This window comes from Ranitomeya imitator, chromosome 5 (genome assembly GCF_032444005.1).
Source record: "Ranitomeya imitator isolate aRanImi1 chromosome 5, aRanImi1.pri, whole genome shotgun sequence".
Classification (NCBI taxonomy): Eukaryota; Metazoa; Chordata; class Amphibia; order Anura; family Dendrobatidae; genus Ranitomeya; species Ranitomeya imitator.
In genome coordinates, this window is record NC_091286.1 from 304,544,856 (window position 1) to 304,566,699 (window position 21,844).

General features: G+C 43.8%; 1 protein-coding gene across 2 annotated transcripts in view; it reads right to left on the reverse strand.

Moving 5' to 3' along the window:
• GRIK2 (glutamate ionotropic receptor kainate type subunit 2) overlaps nt 1-21,844 on the reverse strand; it is a 1,405,635-nt gene that overhangs the window by 688,468 nt on the left and 695,323 nt on the right. For both annotated transcript variants that reach the window (XM_069726310.1, XM_069726309.1), the window contains one exon: nt 16,056-16,109. In XM_069726310.1, the coding sequence (XP_069582411.1) occupies nt 16,056-16,109 (54 nt within the window). The remainder of the gene's footprint in view (nt 1-16,055; nt 16,110-21,844) is intronic.

Here is a 21,844-nt window from a genome sequence, read left to right on the forward strand (position 1 = left end):
AATAACTCTGGAACTCTTTAATGGATTTCAGTGATTCTGAGACTGTTTTTGTTGGGAGATACTGAAATTCATGTTAGTGGCAAATCTTGGTAGATATGATTTGCGTATGTTTATGAAAATATCAAAAATGTTAGAAGATTTTAACATTTAGCAATTTTCAAACTTTACATTTTTATGCCCTTAAGTTAGATAGATATACCACACAAAATAATTATTGAATAAAATTTCCCATACGTCTGCTTTATGTCTGCATAATTTTTGACACATAATTTTCTGTTAGGAAGTTAGAAGGGTTAAAAGTTGTCAAGCGATTTCTCATTTTTCCAACAAATTGTACAAATCCATTTTTGTAGGGACTACATCATATTTGAAGTGACTTTGGGGGTCTATATGATAGAAAATACCCAAAAATGACAGCATTCAAGAATTGAATTAACCCTTCGGGTGCTTCACAGGATGCGCTTAAATATTTTAAACCCCTCACAAGTGAACTCATTTTGAAAACTTCCCTCCTCAAGGATGTTATCAGGGGTACAGTGAGGATTTTGAACCCAAAGGTGCTACACATAATTTGATAACATTAGGTCATCATGTTGAATATGTCATCATTAGTGTTGAGCATTCCGATACCGCAAGTATCGGGTATCGGCCGATATTTGCGGTATCGGAATTCCGATACTGAGTTCCGATACTTTCAGTATATCGGATACCGGAATTGGAAGTTCCCATAATCCAAAGAGCCAGTTTCATTTAATTCAGCCAATGAGGAATGATTAGAAGTGTGGGCACATCCTGTTCTGCATGGTAGGCATGCAACTACTGCCATGGCTGTGATTGGCTGCTGGAATGATGTCATGATGCACTATAAAAGTCGCTGCCGCCATATTGGGTTCACTCTGCTGTGAATTCAGTTAGGGACAGGACACTGTGTTCTGACTGAGGGCCAGTTTAGAGATAGCGATTTGCTTCATTGTGCTTTACCCAGGCTAATTTAGCAACCGCTGTTTGAGAACCTTCTTTTTGCCTTGCAGTGCTGTTCACAGCTGTCTGCAACGTCTGTTGTGTGAGTGCAGCTCAGGCTGTTGTTTGTTCTACAGCCACCACTGGTTGTAGTCAGCTCAGCGTGTGTCACTGCCCCATACTGTTCAATTGTCCTTTTTTGCATTAGTGCTGCCTGCAGCACATTTTGCCTGTTTTTCTCCTATTGGTGGGTTTCCATCCATATCCTGCTAGATTGTGGAAAAACACTATATAGGATTACATAGAGGAGCTTTTTTTGGCCTTGCAGAGCCATTCACGGCTGTCTGCATGGTCTGTGTGTGAGTGCAGCTCACTCTGTAGTCTGTTCTGCCACCACAGCCAGTGGTAGTCAGCTCAGGGTGCGTCACTGCCTCATACTGTTCCATTGTCCTTTTTTCAATTAGTGCTGCCTGTTGCACATTTTTTCAAATTTATCCTATTAGTGGGTTTCCATCCGTATCCTGCTAGATTGGGGAAAAACACTATATAGGATTACATAAAGGAGCTTTTTTTGGACTTGCAGCACCGTTCACGGCTGTCTGCACGGTCTGTGTGTGAGTGCAGCTCACCTTGTGGTCTGTTGTGCGAAAAAAACACAAAATTAATAAAGGTCACCAAACACTCCACTTTTCAGTCGTGTAGGCCACATTACCTCATATTAAAGTCTAGTTCACTCTTTAGAAAATTACTGTTTCTTATACCTGTTAGGAGCTGTTCAGGAATAAGCACACTAAGCCCTTAGTACTTATCTGCCTATCTTTATCAGTCTACCAAGATGAAGAAGGCAGGGAGTAAGGCACGTGGTCGTGGAGCAGGGAGAGGACATGGGGATTGTGTGCCTGCTGCGGGCACCGGTGACTCCTCATCCCCCAGTTTCAGCAAGAAACAGTTCTTCATGCACAGCTTTGTAGGAGATCGCCATACCCCGCTGCTGCGGGAGGAACAAATAGAAGCTGTTGTTGGATGGATGACAGCTAATGCATTGACCTCAATTAGTGCCACTTCCTCTCAGGCACAGAGCACTGGAGAGCACCCATCTGTCTCTTCACTACCTGCCAAATTGCCCAGGCAGTCAGAGAGCCCAGGACAAGAGCCATCTCTACTTCTGTTCTCTAAATCTCTTGGCTTGGATAGAGGGGGCAAGCCAAGCAGCATTGGAGAAATGGAAGAAGAGGCAGTATGCAGTGATGCCCAACAGCTTTGTCTCTCTGACTTTGAAGAGGCGGGTGGGCCAGTGCCTCCGGTCACCACACCCCAGTACACATCTGATGATGAGACTCAGGTGTCACTTTCTGGTGCGTGCTGTGCTGCCAAGACTGCCCAGGAGAAGCAGTTGGTGGAAGAGGGTAGTGTAGATGATGAGGTCCTTGACCCATCATGGCGTGAGGTACAGGAAGGTGGTGGGAGCAGCTCTGAGGAATAGATTCCCCAAATAGCCCAAAGAGGGAGAGGGAGGGGGAAGACAGCATTGCCTGTAGCCTCCACTTCGGCACCTATTAGGAGCATGCCTCTTCCAAAAGCCAAAACGGGTGCTCCCAAGACTTGCAGTGCATGGTACTTTTTTGACACAGTTGCAGATGACATGTGCTTTGCCAAATGCAAGCTGTGTCATCAGAAAGTCAAAAGAGGGAAAAGTGTCAGCAACCTCAATACCACAAATATGTGGAAACATGTGCGGACCAAGCACGTGGTGGAGTTACAAAACACACTGAAGACCTAGGCCAACCAACAGCGGCAGCTACCACCTCTTCAGCTCGTGTTGCCTTTTCCTCCAGCTCACACACAGCTGGTTCGGCTTCCTCCCAGGATCGCCGTGGAAGAACCTCTGGCACTGTTGTCCAGAGACCCAGTGTAATTCCACCCACAGCACCACGTTCCCAGTCATCCTCACACTCCCAGCCCAGTCTACAGCCATCGGTAGCACAGGCATGGGAGAAAAGGTGGCCATTCTCGGCAAACCACCCCCGAGCACAGGTTCTGAATGCTGGCATTGCAAAACTACTGTCCCTTGAAATGATCTCATTCAGGCTGGTGGAGACTGACACCTTCCGTAACTTAATGGCATTGACAGTCCCACAATACAACGTGCCCAGCTGCTTTTATTTCAGCAGGCAAGCCGTCCCTGCCCTGCAAAAGCATATGGAGGGAAACATTAAACATGCGCTACTAAAGGCCGTCAGTAGCAATGTCCACCACACCACCGATGCGTGGACCAGTCACCATGGACAGGGAAGATACCTTTCCCTCACTGCCTATTGGGTCAATGTTGTGGAGCCGGGTACAGATCTTGCAAGTGGCGCTGTACGTGTTCTGCCTACTCCAAGGATTGCAGGAATCCAGTCTGTACACATTGCCTCCTCATTATACTCCAGTTCCTCTGAATCATCGCTGCAGGAGCCATTACGGTCTACCTCCACCTTGACCCGTGAAAGCTTACCTGTTACGACCGATATGAGCACAGCCGTGGCCAAACGTCAACAGGCCGTACTGAAATTAATTTCTTTGGGGAATCGAAGCCACACAGCGCAGGAGCTCTGGAATGCCATCAAGCAGGAGAGCGACGTGTGATTTGTGCCAGCGAATCTCCAGCCAGGCATGGTAGTATGTGACAATGGCAGAAATCTGGTGGCAGCTCTGGCCCTAGGCAACCTCACTCACATCCCATGTCTGGCACATGTGCTCAACTTTGTCGTTCAGAGTTTTTTGAGGGACTATCCGGATCTTGATGCATGGCTGCACAAGGTCCGCCTAGAGTGTGCTCACTTGCGGCATTCCAGCATGGCAAGATCACGCCTTGCAGCTCTGCAGCGCCGATTCCATCTTCCAGAACATCGCATCATATGTGCCCTACCCACCAGGTGGAATTCAACGTTACATATGTTGGAGCAGTTGTGTGAGCAGCAGCCAGCAGTAATGGAGTACCAGCTGCATCAGGCGCAAAGAAGTCACACTGCGTGCCGTTCAGACTTCACAACCACTAAGTGGGCCACTATGAAGGACATCTGCCAGGTTTTGTGTGCCTTCGATGATTCTACACAGATGGCGAGTGCAGATGATGCACTAGTCAGCATGACTGTCCCCCTTATCTGCCTGCTTGAAAGAACACTGCAATCGTTAAGGGATGAGGTTATGGAAGAGGTGGAGGATGAGGAGTCACAAATGCCATCGGCTTCTGGACAGTCTGCGCAACGTGGTTTCTCACAAAAGCCTAGACAGGAGACACTTTGTGAGGAGGATGAGGAGGAGTCAATGGAGGAGGAAGACATTGTTACAGAGGAGGGAGTTACACAATGCTCCAGTAGTCAGTATGTAGAGCAAGGGTGGGGTGATGCAGAGCAGGCAGAGATCACGCCTCAAGCGGGGGTCAGCATTTCTTGGCCAGTTGGCAGTCTGCAGCACATGGTTGATTTCATGCTGCAGTGCCTGAGAAATGACCACTGCATCGCCCACATTCTCAACACAGCTGATTATTGGGTGTACACCCTCCTAGATCTGTGCTACCAGGACAACTTAGAAACCCTCATAACACCGTTACCGGGAGTGTAAAATGCGGGAGTACCAAGACACACTGGTGCATTCCATCATCTTCTCCAGTCTAAATGAGAGCAGTGCTGATAGTGCTTTACAAAGCAGCTCAGTGCATCGAGGCAGTGGAGGAAGCACAGCACAAACAGGGAGCAGAAGCAGTGCCTCAGCACAAGGCAAGACCAGTATGGCCCAACAGTGGCAAACTTTTGTGTGCCCGCCACAAATGTCTACACCATCACAGACGGCTCCAGTCAGCAGGAGGCAAAGTTTCCATCAGATGGTGACAGACTACATGGCTTGCCCTCTCAGTGTACTCACACACGGCCTTCCCCCTTCATGTTTTGGGTCTCTAAGCTGGATACATGGTCAGAGCTTAGCCAGTATGTATTGGAGGTGCTGGCTTGCTCTGCTGGTAGTGTATTATCGGAACGCGTCTTTAGTACCGCAGGTAGTGTACTAACAGACTGTCGCATGCGACTATCCTACGATAATGTTGACCGGCTTACTTTTCTGAAAATGAACAAGGCCTGGATCTTGCAGAACCATGCCACTCCTCTTCCAGATTAAATACTTGGTTGGCAACAGTATCCAGGTCTGTTGTTTTGTTCATGTTTTTACCACCTGAACTGTAATCCCTGGGCTCCAACACCACCAGTTGCTGCTCAGAAGTGCCGTCTGCACAGTCAACACATGACCCAGTGTTATTGGGTTTCAGTAACATCAGCTGATCCCCTGCTGTGTATCCGGCAATTGCTGCTGCCTCCTTCACACTCACACTACTACAGAAATTAAAGGGAACCTGTCCCCCCAGGCGTTTGTAACTGAAAGAGCCACCTTGTGCAGCACAAATGCTGCACCAGGAAAAGGTGACTCTTTTATTTTTGCTCCTTGCACACGGTGAACTTAACACTTATAAAATATGTGTCCCCTCATACCGCGAAACCGTCCCAGAGGTGGGACTTTCCTTCGTAATGAGATGCAGCACAGCCGCCATTCATACCCTCTTGGCACTTGGTGCCGCCCCCTCAGCATTGGTTGAATCTGTCCCGGAGCCTGCGCTGTTATGTTAAACCTTGGGCATGCGCAGTTAGCGCTGCCCATCTTCTGGCATCATTTGATGTCAGGCTGACTGCTCCTGTGCGATCGCCCTGCCCGAGATCCCGACCCACAGTGTCTTCTGATTTATTCATACTGCGGGGCTGGGATTCAGGGCATGCACTGTGCATATCTTTGCCTGTCACTCATCTCCTTCCGCCTTCTTCACACTGTGCACCGTCAGCTGATCCCTAATCACATGCCATGGCCGTGATGCCGCACAGTCTGAAGAAAGCGAAAGGAGATGAGTGAGAGGCAAAGATTTGCACTGTGCATGCCCATGAATCCTAGCCCAACAGTGTGAATAAATCAGAAGACACTGCAGGTTGTGATCTCGGGCAGCGCATCTGCAAAGGCACAGTCAGCCTGACACCAAATGATGTCAGAAGATGGGCAGCGCTAACTGCGCATGCTCAAGGTTTAACATAATAGCGCTGGCTCCGGGACAGATTCAAACAACGCTGAGGAGGCGGTGCCCGACACCAAGGGGGTATGAATGCCGGCTGTCCTGCGTCTCATTCCGAAAGAAAGTTCCACCTTCGGGACAGTTTCACGGTGTAAGGGGACACATTTTATAAGTGTTTAGTTCAGCGTGTGCAAGGAGCAGAACTAAGAGAGCCACCTTTTCCTTGTGCAGCATTACAAGGTGGCTCTTTCAGTTACTAATGCCTAGGGGGGTTAAAGGTTCCCTTTCAAATTGCTCCAATTAGGCCTCGGCCAACACTCTGCTTCTCCTGGATTCCCTGGGCTTCAACACCACCAGTTGGTGCTCGGAAGTGCTGTCTGCACAGAGAAACACACTCGCTCCTGTGTTAGTGGCGTTCAGTAACATCAGCTCTTCCCCTGCTGTGTATCTGGCAATGTGTCCTGCGACCGCCAGCCTGACACTACAACAGATATTAGACTGGCTCCAATTCAGGCCTCAGCCTACACCCTGATTTACCCTGGGCTCCAACACCACCAGTTGGTGCTCGGAAGTGCTGTCTGCACAGAGAAAAACAGTCGCTCCTGTGTTAGTGGGGTTCAGTAACATCAACTGTTCCCCTGCTGTGTATCCGGCAATGTGTCCTGCGACCACCACCCTGACACTACAACAGATATTAAACAGGCTCGAATTCAGGCCTCGGCCTACACCCTGATTGACCCTGGGCTCCAACACTGCTAGTTGGTGCTCGAAAGTGCTGTCTGCACATAGAAAAACACTCGCTCCTGTGTTAGTGGGTTTCAGTAACGTTATCTGATCCCCAGCTGTGTATCCAGCAATGTGTCCTGCGACCGCCACGCTGACACAACAACAGATATTAAACTGCCTCGAGTGCAGGCTTTGGCCCAAACTCTGCTCCTCCTGCTGTTCCCGGGCTCCAACACATGCTGCCTGGAAGTGCTGTCTGCACAGTCAACCCTAGCTGCCATTTTATTGGGTTTCAGTAACGTCAGCTGATCCCCAGCTGTGTATCCTGCAATGTGTCCTGCGACCGCCATGCTAACACAACAGATATTAAACTGCCTCGAGTGCAGGCTTTGGCCTACACTCTGCTCCTACTGCTGTCCCTGGGCTCCAACACCGCCAGTTGCTGCCTGGAAGTTCTGTCTGCACAGTCAACACTAGCTGCCGTGTTATTGGGTTTCAGTAACATCAGCTGATCCCCAGCTGTGTATCCGGCAATGTGTCCTGCGACCGCCACGCTGACACAACAACAAATATTAAACTGCCTTCGAGTCCAAGCTTCGGCCTACACTCTGCTCCTCCTGCTGTCTCTGGGCTCCAACAACGCCAGTTGCTGCCTGGAAGTGCTGGCAGCACAGTCAACACCAGCTGCCATGTCATTGGGTTTCAGTAACGTCAGCTGATCCACAGCTGTATATCCGGCAATGAGTCCTGCGACTGCTACGCTGACCCAACAATAAATATGAAACTGGCTCGAGTGCAGGCTTCGGCCTACACTCTGCTCTTCCTGCTGTCCCTGGGCTCCAACACCGCCAGTTGCTGCCTGGAAGTGCTGTGTGCACAGTCAACACTGCCGTGTTATTGGGTTTCAGTAACGTCAGCTAATCCCCAGCTGTGCATCCGGCAATGTATCCAGTGACCGCCACGCTGACACTAAATCAGAAATTAAAGGGAACCTGTCCCCCCAGGCGTTTTTAACTTAAAGAGCCACCTTGTGCAGCACTAATGCTGCATTTGGACAAGGTGGCTCTTTTAGTTATTCTCCTTGCACACACTGAACTAAACACTTATAAAATGTGTCCCCTCATACCTTCAAACCGTCCCAGAGGTGGGACTTTCCTTCTTAATGAGACGCAGCACAGCCATCATTCATACTCTCTTGGCGCTGGGAGCCACCTCCTCAGCCTAGTTTGAATCTGTCCCGGAGCCAGCTCTGTTATGTTATCCCTTGACCATGCGCAGTTAGCGCTGCCCGTCTTCTGACATCATTTGTTGTCAGGCTGGCTGCGCTTCTGCGGCCGCCCTGCCCGAGATCACGCCCCGCAGTGTCTTTTGATTTATTCACACTGCGGGCCTGGGATTCATGGGCATGCACTGTGCATATCTTTGCCTGTCATTCATCTCCTTCCGCCTTTTTCAGACTGTGCAGCGTCTTGGCCTTGGCATGTGATTAGGGATCAGCTGATGGCGCACAGTCTGAAAAAGGCGGAAGGAGATGAGTGACAGGCAAAGATATGCACAGTGCATGGCCATGAATCCCAGGGCCATCGTGTCAATAAATCAAAAGACACTGTGGGGCGGGATCTCTGGCAGGGCGGCCGCATAGGCGCATTATGAAGGAAAGTCCTGCCTCCAGGACGGTTTCAGGGTATGAGGGGACACATTTTATAAGTGTTAACTTCAGCATGTGCAAGGAGCATAATTAAAAGAGCCACCTTTTTCTTGTGCAACATTAGTGCTGCACAAGGTGGATCTTTTAGTTGCAAACACCTGGGGAGTTCAAGGTTTTCTTTCATCTTGCTCCAATTAGGTCTCAGCCTTTACTCAGATTCTCCTGCATTCCCTGGGCTCCAACACCACCAGTAGCTGCTCAGAAGTGTCTTTAGCACAGGTACTCTCTCCTGCCCAGCCCGGTTCCAGCACGCCAGCTGTTTCCGGGTAGTGTCAAGGTCACTTTGCCTCCAATACGATGTCCTGTCATGTTGTGGTCTGGTTAGCCGACTCTATTGTGCCTGCAGTTTAGGTGCATTCTATGTGGGCTGTGGGAACTGGCATTGAAGGCTGGTTCCGTTGTGCCAATAGGACAAGCTCCCCCTGTAGGACTGTGGGTTTTCGGTAACTATGGCGGCTCGTGGACTAGCATATTTTTTTTCCTGTGGACCTTCTGCTGCCATTAGCTGGTTCTTAGGAACACTAGCTTGAATAGGTCCCCCTGGTTCCAGTACCGTCAGCTGTTTCCGGGCAGAGCCTTTGGCTTAGGTGCCTCCTTCTGGGCGCCTTGCGCAGGCGTGTACTATGGAGGACAGAGAATGAACTTCAATCCAATATTGCAGCCAGCATGCAGCCAGCGGGTAAGGAAAGGGTGAATCAAACCCCAAAAACCCCGCCTCCATGGCTGAAGATTGTCCCCTCCAAATTCAGGTGACAGTGTCCCTTTAAGCATAAGACTAAAAATCAGAGCAAAAAACACTGTCACAAATAAGAATATGATGAAGAAGAAGAATATGAAGAAGATGAAAAAGTTGATTATGAAGAAGAATCATAGTTGAATAAAAAGAATATGAAGAATGTAAAAAAAAAATAAAACAAAGAAGGTGAAGAAGAAAAAGATGAATAAGGTGAAGGAGAAGTTGATGGAAAAGATGATGCTGCTGAGGATGATGAAGAAGAAAGTGTGGGAGAAGTAAAAAGAAGGTGAACAGCATGGAAGTAGTGAAACATAAATATCTGACTAAATATAAAAAATCATAACGTAGTCAATAGCTTTGTAACTCCGACCGTCTAAAAAAAAATTAATTCCTGCTATTCCATTTGATTGGGCAAAACCTCTATGCCTTTAATGTCTCCTTCACCTCTCCCAATACAGCCTACATTATTCTTAGTTGTTTTCTTTCATGTAGAATTAACCTACAAGGAAAGAAAGGGTTTATTTTAATTCCGATATTTTTGTCCCATTGACTTGCATTGGTATCGGGTATCGGTGTCGATATCCGATATTTTTTGAATATCGGCCGATCCAATCCGATACCAATACTTCTGGATATCGGAAGGTATCGCTCAACACTAGTCATCATTAATGTTGAGAGCAATTGCTCGCTCTTCGGGTTTGCAATGGGTGCTTGGATATGCTCTGAGCAATCACAATACTTTGTGCATAGGAGTGCTCCCCATGCAACTCTTTTTCTCAACACTAATCATCATGTAATAATTGACTAAGGGGATTACACAGTGGGGATGACATACTAACTATTGGCTTTTGGTCACTGTGATAGGGTCTACCACAGTGATGAAAGGGAACCAAAAGGAAAAATATCTGCTGATGATGGGTGCTGTTCAGCAGATCTCGCGGGTGCATGGTGCATGCACATAAGAGGAACAGGAGGAATCGGGGGATGGCGGAGGTTCTGGGTAGGGCATAGGGACATTATTTCTCTCTCCTTTGACATGCACATCATGTCAGAAGAGAGAGAAATTATTATAATAGCGGGAACACTTTTTATGTGATCGCCATTATTCATTGAATAATCTTGATCAAGTGATCGGGTGCCTGAAAATCTGGCAATAATCATGCTCTTCATGGTGTCAGCTACCACAGGTAGCTGAAACACTGGAGGGTTTTGGACTCTAGGAGCGCTATACTCTTTTTTCCCTATCACTGTTTTAAAATGGTAATGAGATAAAAAGGCTCTTTAGCACCCACCATTTTAATGTGTATCGGCGATGGTTAAGGGGTTAAAGGTGATGCACACATGAGATAGACTTCTAAGAAATGTAATTTTATTTTTTCAGCTTAAACAACCATTTTTAAAAAGTGGTTGTCACTTGTGAATTAGCTGAGTTAAGCAACTAAACACATGCTGCTGCTTTTACCAGTGCATGTTGGGAAGATGACAGTTTGTTTTTAGTTGTCATCTGTAAATGTTTTTTAATCAAGACAGGCGATATGGCATCTAATCCAGTTGTCACTTTTACAAAAAAAATCACTGTAAGGGAATAGAAAAATTAAAAAATATTTGTGCCAAAATAATAAATTTATAACAAAGATATTATCAAATATGACTTAAGCTTTTATTTTTTTTATTCACTGCTTTTTAAAATCAAATCTATTACCCTATTTCACAAATTGGTGAGATTTGTATATTTATTTTGGAAATCTGTGCCTGAATGACTTTATGGTCCTGATATTTAAATGAGCATTATATGAGTAAGTCCACTGTCCTGACAGGTTGGCAATTTAAGGCCAGTTTCTTTTCTTTATAATGTTATAAAGCTGATAGCTGTACAGCAGACAACATTAATAGCCCATAGAAGTTATGAACCTGTGACAATATTACCCACCCATTGAAGGCACCATGTGTCCATGAATTTGAATGAATTGTGCTTCAAAATAAACTCTAACCCACCACAGACAAAATGAGCAAAATCCTCACTCTTGTATCTGCCCACTAAGATCGGCCTTATCGCATCCACCCCATCACCTTGTGGTATCCTGGTATAAAGGCTCTCCACGTCTATTGAGACCAACGAGAAGTCATCTTGCCATGAGAAATCACATAACAAATTTGGAAAATCATTAGTATCCTTTACATATGAAGGAAAATCCTTTAGTATTGGCGGAATAGCCAATCCATGTACTGAGACAGGAGTTCAGTAAGAGAACCTATCCTGGACACGATTGGAAGGCCTGCTGGGGCTGATAAGGAATTGTGAATTTTTGGGATGTGGTACCAATAAGGTTTACAGGAAAATTCTGGTAACAGCTTTTCTGCTTTCTTTTTCCCTATCACCCCTAACTCCACCTTTTTTCTGAGAAAAGTGCACAACTCATTTTTAAATTTATTCGATGGGTCCTGCTTTATTTTAAAATACGTACTGTCATCAGATATTTGCCTGAACCCCTCTGAGAGGTATTGATCTTTGGGCAAAAGGACTATTTTCCAGCCCTTGTCTGCAGTCCTGACAATGGTGTCCATCCAACCTTTAATTTCAAACAGGGTCAGCCTCTCTGGAGTAGTTAAATTGGATGGTAACTTTGGATGGATTAAATCCTCTATATCTTTAACAACCTGTTCCTTGTTCACTGGAGTGATAATGAGAAGGGGGAGGTACTTTACTTGCTACAGGTATGTGCCTCATCACTTCCTTTCTCCCTCAGCACCTGCAGAAGTGCATTTGCGTGAAAAAGCCGTCATCCTGCACATTCCACATGGGACTCTTCTGCCTTGGATGGTTTAAATAAAATGGCCTAAATAAAGTGGATTATATGGGGCGATGAGTGCCACCCTCGGTCTTCTATTTTTTCACCGACATTTGCCCTGTTCTTTTGTTTAGGTGGACACTTGAGAACCCAGCAAGGATGCTTACAGTGTTTCTGACATTAAAGCTTAGTGTGTGAATGCAGGTGCTGAAGGGTGCAGATCACCTGGATGCATTTCTGTGCAAACACAATTCTAATTCATCTGTTTGGACAAATTTTACTGGTAAATTCAATTCACAGAGAAGTTATTCTCCACAAATGTAATGTGCATTATTCTATGGGATCTCTCCAGACATCAATGCATAATAAATGTAAGATTTAAAATATAAGGGAAATCTGATACCCTCCGCTCACCTCTCTGGCCACATCTTCAGGCAGATGTCTGCTTTAGGCTGGCAGTGAGAAGGCCTCATTAACTATGCATGTGCAGTGACCTCCGTGATTTATGGTTAGAAGTCATGGCCCAGTGTTCTCTCTGTGCCTTGACTTCCAGACACGAGTAGGCTAAAGAATATATTCAGTGAAGTCTAGAGTCTGCTCACAGCCAGAAGCATCAGTCTACAGTGAACACCGAGCCACAGATATGACAAAATTGTGGCATCGAGGACCAGATAGTGGGCAGAGAGCAGTGGTGATGGAGAGAGAGGTAAGCTGTGAAAAAATGGTTAATAATAAAAAAAATACTCAATTTACCTCTCATCTTTCTTGCTATCCCTGCTGTTCTCTACCTGCTGTCAGGTACTTAATGAATTTGTTGTGTTGCATACATTGCACAGAGCTCACTCTAGGCAGGGGCATATGGCCAGGAGTAGGCCCCGGAGATCATGTGCATTGACTGTCATGACCCAGTGTTCACTCTACTAGACCAGTATTTGGGGCCAAAAAGTAGACCCTGAGTATGTTCATTGATTTCTGGGACCTGAAATCTTGGCTTAAAGTGAACTCTAGACGGTTTGCAACATGAGAAATAATACAAAAGAATATGCCTCCCATCTATTCTATTGTGGTAAAAATTAAAAAACTACTGGTTGCACCAATCCAAGAAAAAGAAAAACATTATTTTTGCTTCAGAGCTCATCTTTTGTGTTGATTCCTGCTATAAATTTTATAATAATCACAGAGAATATAGACGTTTATAAATGCAAATAAAAAAATAATGTGTCAACATTTCTATTTTTCAGTAAATTTGCGTGTTTGTGAAAACTTGCCCAAGGCTGGAAAATGACTACATATAACCTTGGTAGTGAATAATCATATGAGAAAAGACTTAAATAACATTTCAGCTCCTGGAAAATAATTCCAAGCAATTCAAGTGTTTTTCATTATCATACAGCTTTGATGTGTGCATTCGGAAAAGCATACCCTTAATGAATTCATGAACATGGTTTTAGTCAGATGTACTTTCAAATAAAATATTTATTGATTTGTTGCAGTTTGCTGAAAATTGTTAATAATTTAGAATGGATTTATTTCATCTATAGGGTCAGGTGGTCACGAACAGTTCAAATATTTTTCTGGGATTTATTAAATACCTTTTTCTTACCATCATCTGAATTAATTCTCGTTGCAAATAATTTCCTCTAACTGACTGTATAATGAGAACACATATTAAAGGGCACATTCAGAGAAACGAAAAGTAAAGTTAAACTCCAGGAAAATGTTCAGACTTTATATAATAATGGACCTATTAGTAATATATAACAAAGCAGAGCTTAACAGTTTTGTCTAAAACATCACCATACAGACTCGCTGCTCTACCAGTCACTGGTATGCCCTCTGCACATATCAATGTGACAATTATGACAACTCTTGGTTTCTTTAAAAAAAAAATAATCAGTCAGTGGATTTCTCCCTACCAAACTAATCCCAGTACTAGGTAATACATTTGTAGACATGTGAAAAGATATACAGTATTTTTCTGATTATCAGTCACACTTTTCCCAAAAAATTAGGTAGAAAAACGGGGGGTGCATCTTATAATCCAAAGGAAGCTTACCCGGGAGGGGCAGCTAAGGTGAAGTGTGTTCACGGGAGGTAGGGTCGCTGCTTCAAGAGGCCAGAAGAAGAGGCTGGAGTAGGGCAATGCTGCTGGCAACGGGCTTGGAGGAGGTGGTGTCCTGGTAGTACGAGGCTGTAGGCCCTGGACTCTCTTTAGAAATCATTGATTTCCCTGTGGTGGGCTTTGAGATAATGATCTCCGGAGGTGGCTCATGCACAGATTGACATCTCGGGAGACACTATTACCACGCTCTACCGCCCCCCAGGTAAGCTACAATAAAATTGAACTATAAAACGCATGTTTTCCTGTTTTACTCCCAAAATTTAGTGTGCATGTTACGTCCTGGTACATCTTATAGTCTGCAAAATATGGTATGTCTTGATGTAGATCAACTTACCATTGCAAAGAAAATTATATTTCATTCTATATGCAAATTTACTTCCAAGCAATTTAGATTTTTTTTAAACTAGCAGTTCTTAATGCCTCCCACTTGCATTACTTTGTGTTGCCAGTGCCAGAGGATATCAGTTGGATATCAAATCTCACACTTAAAAGTGATGATCTATCCCAGCTGTTTGCATTTGCGTCAGTGACTTATAGCACATGTGACACATAGCTATGTCATACACCTGGCTGCACACTGAATGCAGAACTGTAATTGAGTGGCACAGATCAGGTAAAGAGAGTTAAACTATTCTTCAAGTTAATGAATATATCTATATGTGGGGAACAATAGGGCGATACCCTATGGAGGGAGAATGGGTAAGCACTTGGTTAGACTCACCTTGTGGAGTTGTGATAGGCACAACTCCTATGTAGGCATGAAGAAACAGCTGCTGCCACCTTGTGATTGGTGGATAAATCCTTCAGGAATTATGATAATACTTTTTTTAGTCACAACATGTTTTAATGTTAGTACGGTGTTGAAATACGTTGGGAATTATTATAATTATTGAAGAATCAATTTACTCCAGTGGGGCAGCCCACTTTGTGTGTTTCATCCAACTGGATCCAATTTCTCAATAGAATGGCACAATCATGATTTTTAGAGCCAGACAGAAGCTCTGCAACAACAGCATCAATCAGCACAATGATGAAATCTGTGTAGGGTTTATTGATGAAAGCTAAAGCACGTGACTCTTCTTAGACCACCCACAAAGCCCTTGTGACATCATTTGCATGAAGGGAAAGTCTGTTTTATTCTTATTCAAAATGTCTTTAATTGTGATACCCAGCATTTACATTACAGTTAGAAAGCTGCCAACAGTCTATCTCTTACTCTTTTTAACCCTGAAGCTAGTTTTCAACTTCCTAACAGGTCAAAATTTTCAGTTCTGACATGTATCATTTTTTGTGGCAATAACTCTGGAATACAACCGCGGCTTCTAAAGGAAGAAACAATTGGAGTTAATGCCAGAACAGTCCCTTGCTACAGGACTTCAGTTAAGTTTACCTCCTGTGATGCTGTGCCGACACAATCACGTGGACATATGTAGTATGTCCATTTGTGGTGTCACTTAGGTAACTACTTAAAGTACAGAGCTGTGTTTATTAAGCAGCGAAGAGGACTTGGTATTTGCTGGAGCGCTGCAGACCCTTTTAGATAATAATTGGCGAGAAGTGTGTTTAGTAAGACTGAGTTCAAGTCACCTCAATTTCTGTTTTCATTAAAGTTGTCATGACAAAATTGAGAAGACAGAGAGTCATGTTAAAATTAAAGATATTTTCTTACGTGGGAAAAGTTCAAGATGCTTTTTAACCTTTGAATCAAAGTAATGCACAACACTTGGTAACCTAAGTTAACTACCCTCATTTATATACTTACCGGTATATATTTATTTATATATTGTATATAACAATGAACACAACTTTGGCACATGTATTAGTATGTGCCCAAAGTTATCTTTATATGTGCATAAGAACACCGGCATAAAGGATATGAAATACAATATCAAAGAAACAGAAATATATTTTAGAAAATGACTTACCAGAGTTGTAAAAATATAATGGTAATATTCTGTCATCATTCCCATCGCCAATGCCTGAAAAACAGGAAATAAAGTTGCTTTAACAAGGGACTCAATAAAATGTCAGGTGATTTTTTTTTCAAAGTAAAGACTCTCAAAAAGTACAAAAAAGTTAATGTAACTTAGACTGAATCCACATGCACAACTTTTTTGTGCGGATAGAAATCAGATCTTTATTTTCAACATTGAAGTCGTTGGAATCATCCAGTTGAAACGGATCAGATTTTTAACTTACTGGATTTGTTTAAAAAAGATGATTATTGGACATATGAACGTCAATATATATATATATATATTAAATTGATTAAATTGATAGAGTCAACTGATTAAAACAAGCCATTAGCACTTCTATCTTTGAACAGATATTCACTTTGCAACTCTTGAACATTATATGTATTATTATATATCTACAGAGAGATCTGTATATGTAGATACATATTATTGCTCCTCTTATTATATGACAAGCTGTTAAAAAATCTTAGCATCTTCTGACATCTTCTTTTAGCTGACAATAAAATTAAATGAAGGGTGGCTCACTGCTAGACTGCTGCAATATTAATAACTTTATAAATAATGCATACTGGAAAGCTTTAAGCAATATATTTTCACAATAGCCTTAGAATGTTTTGTAGGTAAATAGTTTTAGATATTTACAACATTCTTGAGGATTTTAAGTGCTGCGAAACTGTAAATATGACTTTAGTGTGTATAATACTTCAGAACACATTTTTTCACCTTATCTATAAAATTAACAACAAATCAACAAGTAAACGAAAAATATGCAATAGAAATTGTGCATGAAACATATATGATAGAGAACTAATGTATTTATCAATTTAATGTCACTGTTTATCATGTTAACATTTGATATGAATAGCTTTAGAGTGCAATGTACATCTGGTTAGCTCTTTTATTTTTTGAGTTTCCTTAACTGTACAAATAGCATGGAAGCTGGATAAGAACAAATCATTTGAAATTTAAAATCAGCAGCTTTGGCAATTTTTCCCAGGAAATTAAATTCATGTAAAATCGATTTGTTACATATCAAGAGTACTGCAAAGCCTCCAATTTCGCTAAAAAGATGGGTATGAGGCCCCCTAAGACTATATTCAGACTCTTTCAAGCTCTTTAACAGAAATACAACTTTAGTCATTTGACATCACCCTTTATGGATATGAATAAATGGATGGTAAATGGTGGCAAACAACAGCCTGATTATTAACACTCAACACCATCAGACTGTTTATGCTGTTTAACCCCTTTACCCCCAAGGGTGGTTTGCACGTTAATGATCAGGCCAATTTTTAGAATTCTGACCATTGTCCTTTTATGAGGTAATAACTCTGGAATACTTGAACGGAGCTTGGTGATTCTGAGATTATTTTCCCATGACATATTGTATTTCACGTTAATGGTAAAATGTCTTTGATATACAGTACAGACCAAAACTTTGGACACACCTTCTCATTTAAAGATTTTTCTGTATTTTCATGACTATGAAAATTGTACATTCACACTGAAGCCACCTTTTGCTTTGATGCCTTCAGTGTGAATGTACAATTCTCATAGTCATGAAAATACAAAAAAATCTTTAAATGAGATGGTGTGTCCAAACTTTTGGTCTGTACTGTATGTGTGTGTCAATGACATCTAGATATCTATGTATTCTTTGTGTATATACTATTCTGACCTGTCAGTATGATTTTACTGTATGTGACAGATGAACTGATGGCTTTGCAAAGGACATTGGTGAGTAAAAATCAAACAGCACTCGTATGGTCCGAGTGCAATTTTTTTCTCTCACCCATGGACTTGCATTAATGAGTCTCAGCCAAGTCTTGGTGACAATCGCAACATGCTGTGATTTTACATGCACGTCGAATATGCCTGAGAAAAAACGACGTCAGCTATCCCATAGATTAACACTGTGCCGAGTGCTATGCAATGTTTTCTCGCATAGCACTCGGCCGCATTCTACTGTAGTGTGACTCCTGCCTTAAAACCAAAATCTTCTTTACCTAAAAGTACCATTAAGAAATACTAGATATACATCTTGGTATTGACCTAAAAACAATAGCTGCAACAAGCCCCAGCTCGATGATGTGCTGATATTTTTCCAGTTAAAGGGAATCTGTCAGCATATTTTTACTATGTAATCTGAAGACAGTAGGAGATATGGCCTGAAGCTTAGATTTCAATGTTGGCTCCATTTTTGGCTGTTATTTACTTACAATGAAGATTTTATCACCTGGAAATAATCACCGGTGGACAGGGTGCCCCTGTGCCTCCTGGTCTGACTCCACCACTCTTGTGATAAGCCGCTGACTGACAATAGACAATGTACACACAGTTCTGGCAAAAATTAAGAGACTACCACATCAAAACCCTGTCATGGGCATCCCAATCTCCAGACCTGAACCCCATTGAAAACCTCTGGAATGTAATCAAGAGGATGATGGATAGTCACAAGCCATCAAACAAAGATTTGCTTACATTTTTGTGCCAGAATCAGTGGGAAAGACTGATGGAAAGCATGCCAAGACGCATGAAAGCTGTGATTAAAAATCATTGTTATTCCACTAAATATTGATTTCTGAACTCTTCCTGAGTTAAAACATTAGTATTGTTGTTTCTAAATGATTATGAACTTGTTTTCTTTGCATTATTTGATGTCTGCAAGCAATGCATTTTTTTGTTATTTTGACCATATCTCATTTTCAGAAAATAAATACAAATTTATTGCTTGGAACTTCGGAGACATGTCATCAGTAGTGTTGAGCATTCCGATACCGCAAGTATCGGGTATCGGCCGATATTTGCGGTATCGGAATTCCGATACCGAATTCCGATACTTCCCGCGTATCGGATACCGGAATCGGAAGTTCCCAGAATTCAAATTGAACGCAGCAGCCAATGAGGAATGAATGAAAGTGTGGGCACATCCTGTTTAGCATGGTGGGCATGTAAGTACTGGCAAGGCTTGGATTGGCTGCTGAAATGATGTCACTCTGCACTATAAAAAAGCGCTGCCGCCATTTTGCGCTCACTCTGCTGTGATTTCAGTTAGGGACAGGACGCTGTGTTCTAACTGAGGGCCAGTTGAGCTAGCTAATTGCTTTATTTTCCTTTCCAAAGGCTAATTTAGCAAAACGCTGTGTGTTCTTCACTGTTCACCTTGCTCTTGCCTTGCAGCGCTGTTTTAACAGCGTTCTGCAAGGTCTCTGTGTGTGTGTGTGTGTGCAGCTCACTCTGTAGTCTGTGTGCAGCCATATACCCGGTTGTATTCAGCTCAGGGGGGGTTCACACTGCCTCACACAGTTGTTCTTTTTTGCTCTTAGTGCAGCCTGCTGCACATTTTTTCTCAAATTTCCTATTAGTGTTTTTCCACCAGTCTCCAGCTCTATTGTGGAAAAACACTACATAGGATAACCTAGAGGGGGGTTTTTGGGCCTTGCAGCGCCGTTTACGGCTGTCTGCACGGTCTCCGTGTGAGCCCAGCTCGCCCTGTAGTCTGTGTGCAGCCATAGCCGGTTGGATTCAGCTCAGGGTTCGTTACTGGCTCATACCTTGAGAAAAATTTTCCTTTTTTTCAAATAGTGCAGCCTGTTTAAAATTTGAAAAAAAAAATTCCTATTAGTGTCTTTCCACTCGTATCCAGCTAAATAGTGGAAAAACACTATATAGGATAACCTAGAGGAGGGTTTTTTGGCCTTGCAGCGCCGTTTACGGCTGTCTGCACGGTCTCCGTGTGAGCCCAGCTCGCCCTGTAGTCTGTGTGCAGCCATAGCCGGTTGGATTCAGCTCAGGGTTCGTTACTGGCTCATACCTTGAGAAAAATTTTCCTTTTTTTCAAATAGTGCAGCCTGTTTAAAATTTGAAAAAAAAAATTCCTATTAGTGTCTTTCCACTCGTATCCAGCTAAATAGTGGAAAAACACTATATAGGATAACCTAGAGGAGGGTTTTTTGGCCTTGCAGCGCCGTTTACGGCTGTCTGCACGGTCTCCGTGTGAGCCCAGCTCGCCCTGTAGTCTGTGTGCAGCCATAGCCGGTTGGATTCAGCTCAGGGTTCGTTACTGGCTCATACCTTGAGAAAAATTTTCCTTTTTTTCAAATAGTGCAGCCTGTTTAAAATTTGAAAAAAAAAATTCCTATTAGTGTCTTTCCACTCGTATCCAGCTAAATAGTGGAAAAACACTATATAGGATAACCTAGAGGAGGGTTTTTTGGCCTTGCAGCGCCGTTTACGGCTGTCTGCACGGTCTCCGTGTGAGCCCAGCTCGCCCTGTAGTCTGTGTGCAGCCATAGCCGGTTGGATTCAGCTCAGGGTGCGTTACTGCCTCATACCTTGAAAAACAATTTCCTTTTTTTCAAATAGTGCAGCCAGTTTAAAATTTGAAAAAAAAAATTCCTATTAGTGTCTTTCCACTTGTATCCAGCTAAATAGTGGAAAAACACTATATAGGATAACCTAGAGGAGGGTTTCTTGGCCTTGCAGCGCCGTTTACGGCTGTCTGCACGGTCTCCGTGTGATTTAAACTAGCTCTGTAGCCCGATCTGCACCAAAAAAAAGGTTAAGTTCACCAAACACAACTTACACTTGTGTAGGCCACATTTGAAAAATAATAAAGTTTAGTCCACAATTTACAACATTAGTGTTTCTTACACCTGTTAGGAGGAGCATTACAGGAATAAGCACACTAAGGCCTTAGTACTTTTCTGCTTATCTTTATCTGTCAACCAAGATGAAGAGGGCAGGGAGTAAGGCACGTGGGCGTGGGCGCGGAGCAGGGAGAGGAGCAGGGAGAGGACGTGGTGATTCTGTGCCTGCTGCGGGCGCCGGTGACTCGTCGTCACTCAGTTTCAGCAGGGAACAGTCCTTCATGCGCAGCTTTGTCGGAGAGCGCCGTGCACCGCTGCTGCGTGAAGACCAAATTGAAGCCGTTGTCGGGTGGATGGCAGCTAACGCCTCGGCATCGACTTCAGTTAGTGCCACATCCTCTCAGGCACAGAGCACTGGAGAGCAGCCATCTGTCTCTTCACCACCTGCCAAATTGGCCAGGCAGTCAGAGAGCCCAGGACAGGAGCCGTCTCTACTTCTGTTCTCTGAATCTCTTGGCTTGGAAACAGGGGGCCAGCCAAGCAGCATTGGAGAAATGGAAGAAGAGGCAGTGTGCAGTGATGCCCAAAAGCTTTATCTCTCTGACTCTGAAGAGGCAGGTGGGCCAGTGCCTCCGGTGACCACAGCGCAGTACGCATCTGATGATGAAACTCAGGTGCCGCTTTCTCGTGCGTACTGTGCTGCTGAGACTACCCAGGAGGAGCAGTTGGTGGCAGAGGGTAGTGGAGATGATGAGGTCCTTGACCCATCGTGGCGTGAGGAACAGGAAGGTGGTGGGAGCAGCTCAGAGGAAGAGCTTCCTCTTACGGGCCAAAGAGGGAGAGGGAGGGGGAAGACTGCGGAGCCTGTAGCCTCCACTTTGGCACCCGTTAGGAGCCTGTCTCTTTCCAAAGCCAAAAAGGGCGCTCCCAAGACTTGCAGTGCCTGGTCCTTTTTTGACACAGTTGCAGATGACATTTGTTTTGTCAAATGCAAGCTGTGTCATCATAAAGTAAAAAGAGGGAAAAATGTCAGCAACCTCAATACCACAAATATGTGGAAACATGTGCGGACCAGGCACGCGGTGGAGTTACAGAAACACACTGAAGATGTAGGCCAACCAACAGCGGCAGCTACCACCTCTTCAGCTC